The sequence below is a fragment of the Protopterus annectens genome, chromosome 1.part0, assembly GCF_019279795.1.
Source record: "Protopterus annectens isolate FY-2018-M chromosome 1.part0, PAN1.0, whole genome shotgun sequence".
NCBI classification, from domain to species: Eukaryota; Metazoa; Chordata; order Ceratodontiformes; family Protopteridae; genus Protopterus; species Protopterus annectens.
In genome coordinates this window covers 1,415,126,461-1,415,139,401 of record NC_056725.1, presented here as the reverse complement: position 1 = coordinate 1,415,139,401, position 12,941 = coordinate 1,415,126,461, and the positions used below count along the sequence as shown (strand labels likewise).

Below are 12,941 nucleotides of genomic sequence, written 5' to 3'. Positions count from 1 at the left end.
TTCTAATCAGTTATAAACATTAACTTTCTTTCTTTCTATTAATATGCACAGTTAGAATTAATAATACTGTAACATAAGCTATTAACATTCAACAAAATGTAAGCAAATTATATGTCAGCTCAATATAAGACATTACTATAACTTTTGTTTTACCAATTTTTCACTTCTAAGAAAAGAAAAAAGAATTATTTTGAGTAGATTTCTGACATCTATATTTAAAAAAAGAAAGAAAAATAATGTTCTTTTTTTGCTTTCACATACATCACTGATTAATTTTGACCTAGATTGTCTTCAAAACAGCTCAAGAAGCAGGCGAGAAGCAAGGCAAGCAAGAATCCAGCATTCTCACACAACTGGAACATTCTTTTGATTTGAAATTTTTTTAAGTATCACTTGCTTCATAAATGACCTGTACAAGGAATGTGTTACACAAGAACAAAGAAAACAAAATCACCAGCATTTTAACACTATTAAATTGCCATATTACTTAGATCTGAAATGAAGAACCAGGTGACTGGGCTGAAAGTTGAACTAAAGCATGAACTGCAAAACAAATGTATAAAAATAAAGCAATTTATTGAAAGTAGATTTAGCACTTTTGTCCTACTCACATTGGGACTTCATCAGAAAAAATATAACAATCAACTGCACTAATTTATATACACCATATAATTAAAAAGCAATTAAATATTTAAATCAGCAAGATGTAAATTCACTTGAAGTAATTTCTTAAAGAACCATAAACACAATTTACAAAAGGAATACCTAGCACTTATTAAGTTAAAAAAAATTATGTTCTAGAATAAAATTGATAAGTAATTTTGATTAAAAAAAATAAAAACAAGTTGTATTCAGATATCAATGAAATGATTATATCCAGGTTAACCATATTAAAATGTTGCTACAAAGTAAAAAATACATAATTAAAGTAAACACTATAGTTTAGCAGTCCTTTGTTTCAAAACTGGCTGCATAAACATATAGTCATTTAGACCAGGGAATGTGAAGGCATTTAGCCTAAACTGCCATAATAGCTCTTTATATTCTAAGATGCTTTCCCAGTATCCTCCCCTGGGGTCAAAATCAACTATTTCTAATATACCAAACAACTGTGAGAAACCTTTAATAAAGAATGCTTAAAAAGGGTGTTGTTAACATTCTTTGTTCTTATACTATAGCAATGCTCATATATCCATTTTGTAAGTGTTCTTTCTGTTTTCCCAAAGTAAAAGCATATACATTTCTTATAAAAGGCTAAATGGTTTACTATCAAAATGAAGGACAGCAGTTACATGAACTGGGATGCTCGAAAGGCTGTTTGCAAGTTCATGTAACGCCAAGCGGAAAATGTTTGAATCGAAAACAGCAAATGCTAGTGTGCATTCGCTGTTGTGAAGTTGACGTTCTGATTGGAGATCACACTACAGTGGGGATTGGGAAATTTACCCTTTTCCTCACTGTAGTGCGATCTTGAAGTTGGAATATATAATTACATGGGGGTGTGGTGGGTGCAGGGGGGCTTGTCCCCCTGCAAAACATTTGTAGGAAATCACCGGAGATCAAGGTAAGTTGGGTAATATTGATAATGTCGAATTCGAATTATTGCCATTACTGTTTTCATTGTTTTGAGTGAATGATGTTTTCATTTCCAACTTTTTTTCAGTAAGTCATTACTTGAACAACTGTGTTTCAGTATTTTGATAGTAAATTGGACTAAATATATTAGATGTTTAGTTTCACAATTTCCCCTCTTTAGAAGTACTTTGGTGACAGCGGATTCCCTAGAGTAATAATATATTTTTCTAAAATGTCAAACATAAAATAAAAATGGGAACAGTCTCCAAACAATGGTATAAAACAACAAAATACTTAAAACCACTGTTAAGCCAGAAGACAAGTCTTAAAGGAGTTGTTTTAAGGCTTGTCTTCTGGGTTAATGGTGGTTTTAATTTTTCTAAAATGTATTGGCATTGTTGACAACATCCACACTTTCTTGTACCTACTCTCTTCTTCTTCTCTTTGATAGTATTTTTTTTTCAAATAAACACTTTAAGTTCTTTTCAGTTTTGAAGACAAAGCTAGGTTCTGTATCTAATATTCCTACTAATTCAGGGTTTTGCCTCAACATGTTTCAGGTTTTGCAAACAATACACTTTACTTTGGGTGCAGCATGGTTGATTTGGCCAACAATTGCCCTATTACAATTGGTGTCAGATGTACAAGTCTTAAATCTTGCTAAACCAAAATTTGGGTCACAGAAACCTGTACCTAATAGAGGACTGTATTTCTTACCTCATTCAGCAACTATTTTATTTTTAATAGCTGAAACTAAATCTGTTGGGTAACATTTGTTAATAAATAGGTAATAAACCAAATCCATTTACTTTACTAAATCTTCACATTCAGATGTCATCCTAGCAGTGCTAATACACTGACCCTTCACCAGACTTTTCTTCTGAGAAAAAGGATGGGCACTGGTGAACAGTAGGTACGAGTTGCTGAAAGTAGATTTATGGTATAGCTTTGAATTAAATTTCCCATCTACAGTTTCAATCAAGGTGTCCAAGTAGTTAATAGTTCTCTTATCATAATGATAGCTAAACCATAAAAAAGCAGTGGTATTGTTTAGGCAACTAATGAATTCAGCAATATCTCCTTTGATCCTTGCCAGAGAATGAAAATATTGTCCAGAAATCTCAGGTATGTTTTAATAGAAGCATATATCTTAGAGTTGAATACAAACAACTTCTCCCATCCCAATAATACCAATTTTTTTTCAATTATATGGTGTATATAAATTAGTGGAGTTGATTGTTATATTTATTCTGATGAAGTCCTAATGTGAATAGGATGAAAGTGCTAAACCTACTATCAATAAATTGCTTTATTTTGATACATTTGATTCACAGTTCATGCTTTAGTGCAACTTTCAGCCCATTCACCTGGTTCTTCATTTTAGTTGTATTGTTTGGCGACTTTGCCTTGTTTTTTGGTTATTTGGCTTTTTTTCGGCTTGGGCTTTCCTTGCACTACCATGGAAGTAAATACTGACTGAACTGGCAGTGAGGTGTGTGTCATGGATGACAGTCAAGACAACTCCATGAATGTCTTAGTGTTGAACATGGACACTCATTGGATGAAAGGAGAGCTTGTGTGGCTGATGTAGCTGTTATCACAAAAAACTGCCTCTCTTCCTTGAGGTCAATCATCTGGATTCAACACATAGGAAGGAGTGAATCATGGCAAAACTGCAAAAGGAAGAGATGGATTACACTCTAGTCTGTTGTTTGGATTAAATGAAAAAAATACCTTCCACTTTACAAGGTCTTGTACACCAACTGGAGGGTTTTCCATTGTCTAATACTGATCGAGAATGTGTTTTTTTCTAATGACCAGTGTATGCAAGCACATTTTCACACAAGTACTAACTTATTTAACAGTGCAGCAGACAGTGGTTTGGCTTTGAACCATTGTGATAATCTACAGGTTTGTGCAGATTGTCATTTGCAAAAGGATTTGTTTAACAATGTTTTGTACTCCAAAATGAACTTGAATTATAAGACTGTTTCCATGGACTCATTGAAAGATGGTATTTTCTCTTTGGAGAATAAGTTTTTAAAGATTAAGAGTTTAAAATTATATAATGTTTATTTAGAAAAAAAATGTATTAAAAGGTGGATTGTATCTCAAAGTCTCCAGGTTTTAAAATTCCCTAATTAACTAGACTATAGTGATGAAATGATTAAATATTTTGTGAAACTTTTGACAAGGATGGTTTAGAACTTATGCATTTAATTTTAAAGCATAACATGAACAAAACTGATCTACTACTGCTCGAAGCTGATAATTTAAACAATACAATCAAGAATGACTTATTATTTGAGTATCATAAGAATACGTATGAGAATAATTTTTTTAAAAATAAACCGGAAATGTGATGAAATTGTTAAACATAAACAAAGAAAGTTAACTAGAGATTTAAAATAATATGGTGATACAGCAGCCTATCCATTTAAATTTAAGGGTAAAAAAGGAAAAGACCTTTTGTGAAAGGGCTCCCCTATTAGAAAAGGTGAGAAGGAAGAAGATTTTTTGTCCAAACCAGCTACAAGTCACCATGATGGGGGCCAACAGAATTTTATTAATGACGTCAGGGTGTTTGAAGTAGAAGCCAGGATTGTCCAATAGAAAAGGGGAAGTGTAAAGGACAGGGAAAGGCAGGAGAAAAGTGAAGACATAGGTATTAAAGTCAATGAAGATGGAATTGTGTACAAATACAAAGGTTATCATATTTACAACTATAGTTCTGCAATTATTACACTTGAAAGTTTTTCCATTTTTGAGTAAAAGTCTTACATTTGCACCATCAGGAAAATTCAACATTAGTGATATTTTAATAGAGCTATAAAGTTATTTATTAGAAAATTAAACTTGGCGCTTTTATATGATGGTACAGGAAGGGCAAATAATGGAGAAAAAGAAAGTATAAATAAAAAAAGTGTTTTTAATCCTGCTTTACATCCTGCCCTACAAGTTTTTGAATCAGCTTGTATAGGGAACTTTTATGATTTGTCTATTAGTAAAAACTTACCAAGAGTATACAATTTGACCTGCAAGAAAAAGGAAATCCTGGATACTTTGATTCAGAATTCCAACCTTAGGATCATGAAGCCTGACAAGGGTGGGGGACAGTACTTTTTGACACTATTGACTATTTTAGTGTCATGTTTCATACTTTGCAAGATAATAACACTTACACTGTTATTTCTAAGGATGAAATTAACATAGCATACCACAAAATAGATTCATTCCTATAGATCTGAAGATAGAGGAAAGGATTTTCCCCAAAACATACGATTTTTTGAAAGTTCATAAATCTAGGGTCCCCTCTATTTTTCGAATACCATAAATGCATAAGGGACTCATCTTTCAGACCCATTGTCACTTCTAGGTGTTCCAAAACCCACCCCATAGCTGTATACATTGATCAATCATTGAAGTTTGTTATGCAAACTAAGATGCACATGTTAAGAGACTCATGGGACTTTCTGGGGAGACTTACCCTAGACCATATTACAGTGAATGTTGACTTTTTAACTATTGCAATCATATACTTGTTTTCCTCAATCCCCTTAGAAGAAGGATTAGCCTTATTTGAAGAATGTATTTTAACTTTTGCAGTTTGATTGTCAGAACTTGTCAGAGAAGCTCTGGAAAACAACTTTTTATTTTTCAAAGGAGAAACCTTTTGACAAATTAAGGATGTTGCAATGGGTGAGGCATGCACCCTGAAGTACACACACTTGGTATTATTGGGATGGGGGAAGATATTTGTGTTCAACTCTAAGTTCTATGCTTCCATTAAAACATACCTGAGATTCCTATATGATATTTTTATTCTTGGGGAAGGATCGGAGGAGGATATTGCTGAATTCATTAGTTACCTAAATAGTACCACTACTTTTTTATGGTTTGGCTATCATTATGATAAGAGAACTATTAACTACTTGAACACCTTGATTGAGATTGTAGATGGGAAATTTAAGTCAAAGGTATACTGTAAATCTACCTTTGGTGACCCATACCTACCCTTTACCGGTGTCCATCCTTTTTCTCAGAAGAAAAGTGTGCTAAACAGGCAGTGTATTAGAGCTGCTAGGATGACATCTGAATATGAAGATTTATTAAAATAAATGGATTTGGTTTGTAAACTGTTTACTAACAAAGGTTACCTAACATATTTAGTTCAGGTATTAAAAAATTAAATAGTTGCTGAATTGGGTAAGAAGTACAAACTTCTATTAGGTACAGGTTTCTGTGACTCAAAGTTTGGTTTAGTAGGGGCCAAGACCTGCATATCTGACGCCAATTTTAATAGGGCAATGGTTGGCCAAATCAACCATGCTGCATCCAAAGTAAAGGGTATTATTTGCAAAACCTGAAACATTTTGAGGCACAACCCTGAATTAGTTGGAATATTAGAAACAGAACCTAGGTTTGTCTCCAAAACTGGAAAGAACTTGAAGTTTTTATTTGAAAAAAATACTATCAAAGAGAAGAAGAGAGAGTAGGGACATGAAAGTGTGGGCATTGTCAACAATGTCAATACATTTTAGAAAAATATAGTATTACTCTAGTAAATTCTGCTGTCACCAAAGTACTTCTAAAGATGGAAAACTGTGAAACTAAAGGTCTAATATATTTAGCCCTTTGTAAGAAATGTACCTCTTTTTACATTGGGAAAACAGAAAGAACACTTAAGAAATTAATATATGAGCATTGCTATAGTATAAGAACAAAGAATGGTAATAATGTCATTTTTAAGCATTCTTTATTAAAGGTTTCTCACAATGAGTTTTTATTTGGTATATTAGAAATAGTTTATTTTGATCCCCGGGGAGGAGACTGGGAAAATATCTTAGAATATAAAGAGCTATAACTGTAGTTTAGGCTAAATGCCTTCACATTCCCGGGTCTAAATTACTATATTTCTATGCAGCGAGTTTTGAAAAAAAACAAAGACTGCTAAACTATTGTGTTTACTCTGATTATGCATTTTTACTTACTAGCAACATTTTAATATGGTTAAATTGGGTGAAATATTTTCAATGATATCTGAAGACAATGTGTTTTTATTTTTTTTAATCAAAATTACTTATCAGTTTCATTCTACAACAGAGAGTTTTTTTAATTTAATAATAAGTATTAGGTATTTCTTTGGTAAGTTCTCTTTATGGTTCTTTAAAAAATGACCAAGTAGTTTTACAATGTTTTACTGATTTAAATATTTAATTACTTTTCAATTATATGGTGTATATAAGTTAGTGGAGTTGATTGTTATAGTTATTCTGATGAAGTCCTAATGTGATTAGGACAAAAGGGCTAAATCTACTTTCAATAAATTGCTTTATTTTGATACATTTGGTTTGCAGTTTGTGCTTTAATGCAACTTTCAGCCCAGACACCTGGTTCTTCATTTATATTACTTAGATCTGACATTCAGTTAAACCAGAAATACACATACTAATCAATGTGAAAAAAATTCTTAACTTATATAGTTTAACCTTACCAATTCTATAGCTTATATTTTAATGTCACTCTCTTACAGGAAGCATTTGTTTAACATTCATAACTAAATTTTTAAGCTTAGTTAAATTAAATATATTAATTATTTCATTGTAAATATAGTAAAACAGTAAAATTAACCATTTATATTCCTTATAATGAAAAATATTTTAGCTTAAAATATAAATACATACTTATGTATGTTTTGAAGCTTGAAGTCCAATATAAACCTTTTATGTAAAGGGTGAACCTATTGTTTCAGAAAATAAAAGTCCTGCAATCAGAGAATAAAAATCACTTGTTTTGCCCTTTTTAATTTTAGAAGCAGTTTTCCAGGAATTCAGCTCACTCTGTCTCTTGAGGGATATACTGTTCCAACCCATTTCTTCAGTATTACTAAAAACTTTATTTTTGTTGATAAAAGTATATGCATCCACCACTGTGCCAAATATTTTAGTTCCTTCAGAAAGTAATAATTAGATCTTTGCAGGAAATATCAAAGTAGCTTTAATATTGTTCTTTTTAAGTTCCATGATCAGTGGTAAGCAGGATTTTATTTTACTCTTTACATTAATGGAATAATCATTGTTGAATCTGACTAAACGTTCACCTATTTTAATAGGTGGACTGGGCCGTGCTGTTAATAATATTTGATTTTTTCTAAGCTAGATATAAACTCAACTATAATTGAATGTGGTGGTAAGTTTTCCTTCTTCCAAAGTGCTGTTAGGGATTTATGTGGCATTTCAGTTCCAAAAGATAAAATTTCATGTAGATTTAATGATTTATGAAGCCAGGCTGTTAAGAAGTTTATTATATTGTCTCTTCCATGCTTTCCAGGTATACCATAAATTCGAATGTTATTTCATCTCAGTCTCTTTTCTAAATCATCAATTTTATCTATGAGCCAGTTATTTTGTTTTAAAAGAAATTCAGTTTGAGACTCATCTCCAGTTATTCTCCCTTCATGATCATTTAAAGCTTCTTCTATATTGCTGATTTGTGCACTGTGTTGTTTCACATGAATGTCTAAATGTTCCATCTTTCTGATTCCTTCTTTGAAACTTTCTATTTTGGTATCTAATGCGTCCATTTTAAGTAATGCCTTCTGCATACTCGATGTTAGTGACTGGATGTATTTTTTAACACAAGAATCCTGAGTAACATTTCTCGAGTGGGTCATGTTGAAGTCTCTTCTCTCTAAACGAAGCAGTTGAAGTTCTGACCAGAAAATTACAGTTTTTGAAGAATTTGAAGCTATAAATCTTTTTTTCTGACTATAATAAATAAATGTAACTAACAAGTATCTTCAAATTTTATTTGATTTTTTTTGATTTTGTTCTCTGTCAGAGAAATGTTTTCAGTTCAGAGCTTTCACCATTTCCTGTTCTCAGTTAGCCATCTTGGCCACACCCCCTTACTGGTATGTTCTCATAAATGTTCTGGCTGAAAAAGACCTAAGAACTAGCCCAATTACTCAGTTAGCAAATGATAAAATCAAATGAAAAATGCAGTCATTACTAATATTATATAACTCATTTATAGCACCTTCAGCAGATTTATCTAGAGGAGGTACAGAATATTACTCCAGTATGTTTTAATACGTCTTTTGTTTACTACATCATAATTTTCATTGGCAAAGGTTACAAATGATGATTTATTTATAAATGTGTTTGTTTTTACTTAGGTTTAAGATGATGGCATCATGATCTTTGTTAATTACAAAGGGTATATTCCTGGGTGAGGGACAGAAAAATCCTGTATTTGCCATCCTCACCAGATTAGGGCAATATTTTATTGTACATCAGTGGTGCTGTATGGGGCTTTGACCGGACATGCAGCCTGGTGGGGGTTACTTTGTTGGCCTTCTAAGTAGAAACTGCAAACTTCTAGTTATACATTAATATAGTATAAATCCAGTGTGTTTGCAACTAAAGAAATTATATTATGTAGTCAATACTGGCATGGTTACCATTGTACATATACTGACTACTATAAATTATTTGTATAAACCTACACATACAACATACAAGCACAGACATCTGAGTAAACAAAAAAATGATAGGCTTTTACAAATAGGATCTCCAAATGACATTATGCTTCAACTAATGCACTAAAATGTATGTCACCTATGCATGCATGTGATTTTCTATAGACAAGAGTATGGGAGCAATTACCTGTGGATCTTGAAGGACTGGAGGCTGTTGGGACTAGTTGGATTTTGTTCTGTAGATTCAGTTAAGTCAGACAGGTTTACAGAAGAAGATGTACTGCTAGTTGATGTAGTTAGTACTTCTGTAATTCAGAAAACAAAACATCTGTATTACATGTGTTTTTATTGTCAGCTTCATTTTCTTCAATTTGGAGACATTATCTGCACTAAAATGTTACCAACAGCTTAGTCTGGTACAGCATGTATACTAGAAATCATTTGTACTAACCCTACCCCCACCAGTGAGAACAGATGTAGTCAAAATGTTACAGAGGAATGACAAACTAGCACAAATATCATATTTTCCCACACTCATTCATTCATTCATTTTCTGACTACTTGCTCCATCCAATGCAGAGTCATGGGGAGCTAGAACCTCTCCTGGCAGTCACTGAATGCAAGTCAGTGAAATTATTCCTGGACAGAGTGCTAACTCACAGCAGGATGCACATATATACACAGTCACATGTGGCATGAACACCTAGAGGTAACTTGGAAGAACATTAGAGATGAGTACATACATGCAGTCACATGTGGTATGCAAACCTATGGATGATTTCGTAGAACATTAGGGATGAGTGCATACACTCAGTCACATGTGGCATGCATACCTATGGGTAATTTGGGAGTCTATCAGTTCAGTTCACCTATAACATGTATTTAGGATATGGGAAGATACTTGACCACCAGGCAGTGTCATGATTTATGGCATGCTGACAAGCTACTGCACCTTAAATGGGTATGTAGAGGGATGATACCTTATGTGGACAGCTCACTCTCACCCCTTCCCCATTTGTACATATCTGTGGTTGTCATACAAAATAGTGAGGCACACTTATGTCCCACTCACTAGGTTGAATAAGGAGAAAGTAACAGTCAGCTGCTTGCCAGGTGCCAGGATCTGCCACATAACATATGCACTCAGGTCCCTCAGCAACAGGTACAAATATGAGTCTGTCATTGTACATGTGGGTGTGACCTGAGACATACCTCCCTGGACTACATGAAAAGAGACATGGAGGAGCTCTCGGATTATGTAGCCCAGGGGGGTATGACACTAGCCCTGAGCAGAATCCTACCATCACCCAGAATGATACCACAATACAAGCAGAAAATGATTAATTTCAACAACTGGCTATGTTTCTGGTGTCATTCTATGGGGATCCAGTATCTGTCTGCCTGGGACATGCATGACTGACAGACCTCGATGCTTTGCCAGAGATGGCCTGCATCTGTCACCCCTAGGCTTCTGGATACTGGCCAAGGCTCTTGCCACCCCTGTAGTGCCTTTTTTAGGTGGTGTTTCAAAGACCAAATTAACACCGTAACAGCTAAAAACAAATGCAATATGAGGGTCCTGCTGCTCAACGCTAGAAGTCTAAATCTCAAAATGTACTCACTTGACGCACTCCTTAATATGAAGAACATTGACATTTGTGCTGTAACAGAGACCTGGTTCAAGGCAGCAGAAATCACCCCTGCACTACCAGGCTATAACTCATTCCACACCTTTCGGCCTTAGAACTTGGACCGAAGCTCCAAAGGTGGTAGTGTTTCCATATTCATAAAAAAATCTAGACTGGTAGCCCAACATAATGCATCTGAGATACTTCAGGTGCAGCTAACATTGGGTAAGACAGCAATTCAGGTCGTAGCCTGCTATAGGTCCCCAACCATATTCCAAGACTCACATTCCATGTTCCTAAGCACCCTGTAGAATATTAGGGTCCAACCTAACACTCTCATACCGGGCGACTTCAACTAACTCTCCATTAACTGGAAAAACTACTCATGTACCGATACACTTGCCCAACGTTTCCTGGAATTTATTAATTCCAATGCCCTGAACCAGCTCATTCTTACCCCCTCTAGAGGTAGCAACATCCTTGACCTGGTCATTACTAACATGGGCGACCATTGCTCTACACCAATAGTCAACTCCTCCCTGGTTAGATCCAACCACAAACTAATCACCTTGGAAATCCACATCTCCCCACCCCCTGCAAAGGTAACCACCATGAAAAACTTCTCCAAAGCTAACTTTGGGCTCCTAAAAACAGAGGTGGCTAACTTCATGGCACCCATGAAAATGGAGAATAGTTGCATGACCGCCGAATATTACACCAATGCACTGTACGGACACGTACACAAAGGCATGGATCTCGCCATCCTCAATAGAACCAAGATGCTCTCCTCCAAAAAAAGGAAACCAGTCTGGTGGTCCCCTGCCATAAACAAACTCTACAACAGAAGGAGGAAACTGATGTGGAATAAAGTAAAGTCCCAAGACTGGAAAAACTCCCTTATCAGCCTCAACAAAAAGTTGAGATCCCTCATCAAATTCTCTAAAGCTAGCTATAAAAACAGAATTGCAGCAGATAGTAAAGACAACCACAAGGCCTTCTATAGTTATGTACAGAATCTCCACGGCAATACCCAGATTTGCTCTGAGCTACTGCACAATGGTACCTCCTACACCAAGCCAACAGATATTGCCGATATACTAGCCAACAGATTCAGTGCCAACTTTTCCTCTCTCTCCCCCAAAGGACCAATCACAATACCAGTAGATTGCCAGGCACCCAGTATTACTGCTGCACAGGTTAAAACAGCATTGTCCAAGGCCAATAATACAGCTTCTGTGGGACCTGACAATATCCCTGGCTGTTGTTCTATATGAAGTACAGAGTGAACTGGCACCTCACCTGTGTGCCCTGTTCAATCACAGTCTCACCTCACGCTTTGTCCCTACCAAATGGAGCACTGTTACAGTCATCCCTCTCCACAAAGGAGGAGTGACTACAGACTCTGGGAACTATCACCCCATTAGCCTGACAAGTCTGTTATGCAAAACTATGGAATGCATCATCATGGACCTAATAAACAAGGATATAGGGAATCTCTAAAGTCTGGATCCTATACAGTTTGGTTTTGTGAAGGGTAGATCATGCCTGCTCAACTTGGTTGACTTCTTTGAGTCAGTCACCAGAGCTGTGGATGAAGGCAAGGTGGTTCATACAGCCTACCTTGATCTGGCCAAGGCCTTTGATACCATTGCCCACTCAGGAATCACAGAAAAACTCACTAAGCTAGGCATCAACCCCTAAATCACTAGGTGGGTTGCAAACTGGCTCAAAGATAGAACCCACAGGGTGAAAGTAGCTGACTCCAAGTCAGACTGCAGACCAGTCACAAGTGGAGTCCCACAGGGTTCGGTCCTGGGTCCTCTCCTGTTTGGTATCTACTTCTCTGAAGTCCAGGCCAAAACGAAGGGAATCTGGCTGACAAAGTTCACAGATGATTGCAAGTTGGGAGCTATTATTAACTCCCCAAGTGATGTTGACATCCTGCAGAAAAGCCTCACTGAAACCAACAACTGGTGTCAGAACCATGGCCTTAAGCTCAATGCCAAAAATGTGTCATCATCCCCCTTGGGAAAAAACCCAGTTCCCATGACATGAACTACCACATCGATGGTAGCCCAATGAACACAGAAGGCATTATAAGAGATCTGGGAACACAGGTTGACAGCAAACTCTCTTTTGACCACCACACTGCTACTGTGGTCAGAAAGTCCTTTTATGTGGCACATCTCATTACTAAGGGTTTTGCATCCAGGAAGAAAGAGGTCATTGCCTCCCTCTACACTTCCCTCATTAGGCCA

At 35.6% G+C, this 12,941-nt stretch overlaps 1 protein-coding gene across 3 annotated transcripts in view; it reads right to left on the bottom strand.

Moving 5' to 3' along the window:
- CARD10 (caspase recruitment domain family member 10) overlaps positions 1 to 12,941 on the bottom strand; it is a 738,524-nt gene that overhangs the window by 144,394 nt on the left and 581,189 nt on the right. For all 3 annotated transcript variants that reach the window (XM_044067420.1, XM_044067404.1, XM_044067414.1), the window contains exon 13: positions 9,243 to 9,360. In XM_044067420.1, coding sequence (XP_043923355.1) covers positions 9,243 to 9,360 — 118 coding nt within the window. The remainder of the gene's footprint in view (positions 1 to 9,242; positions 9,361 to 12,941) is intronic.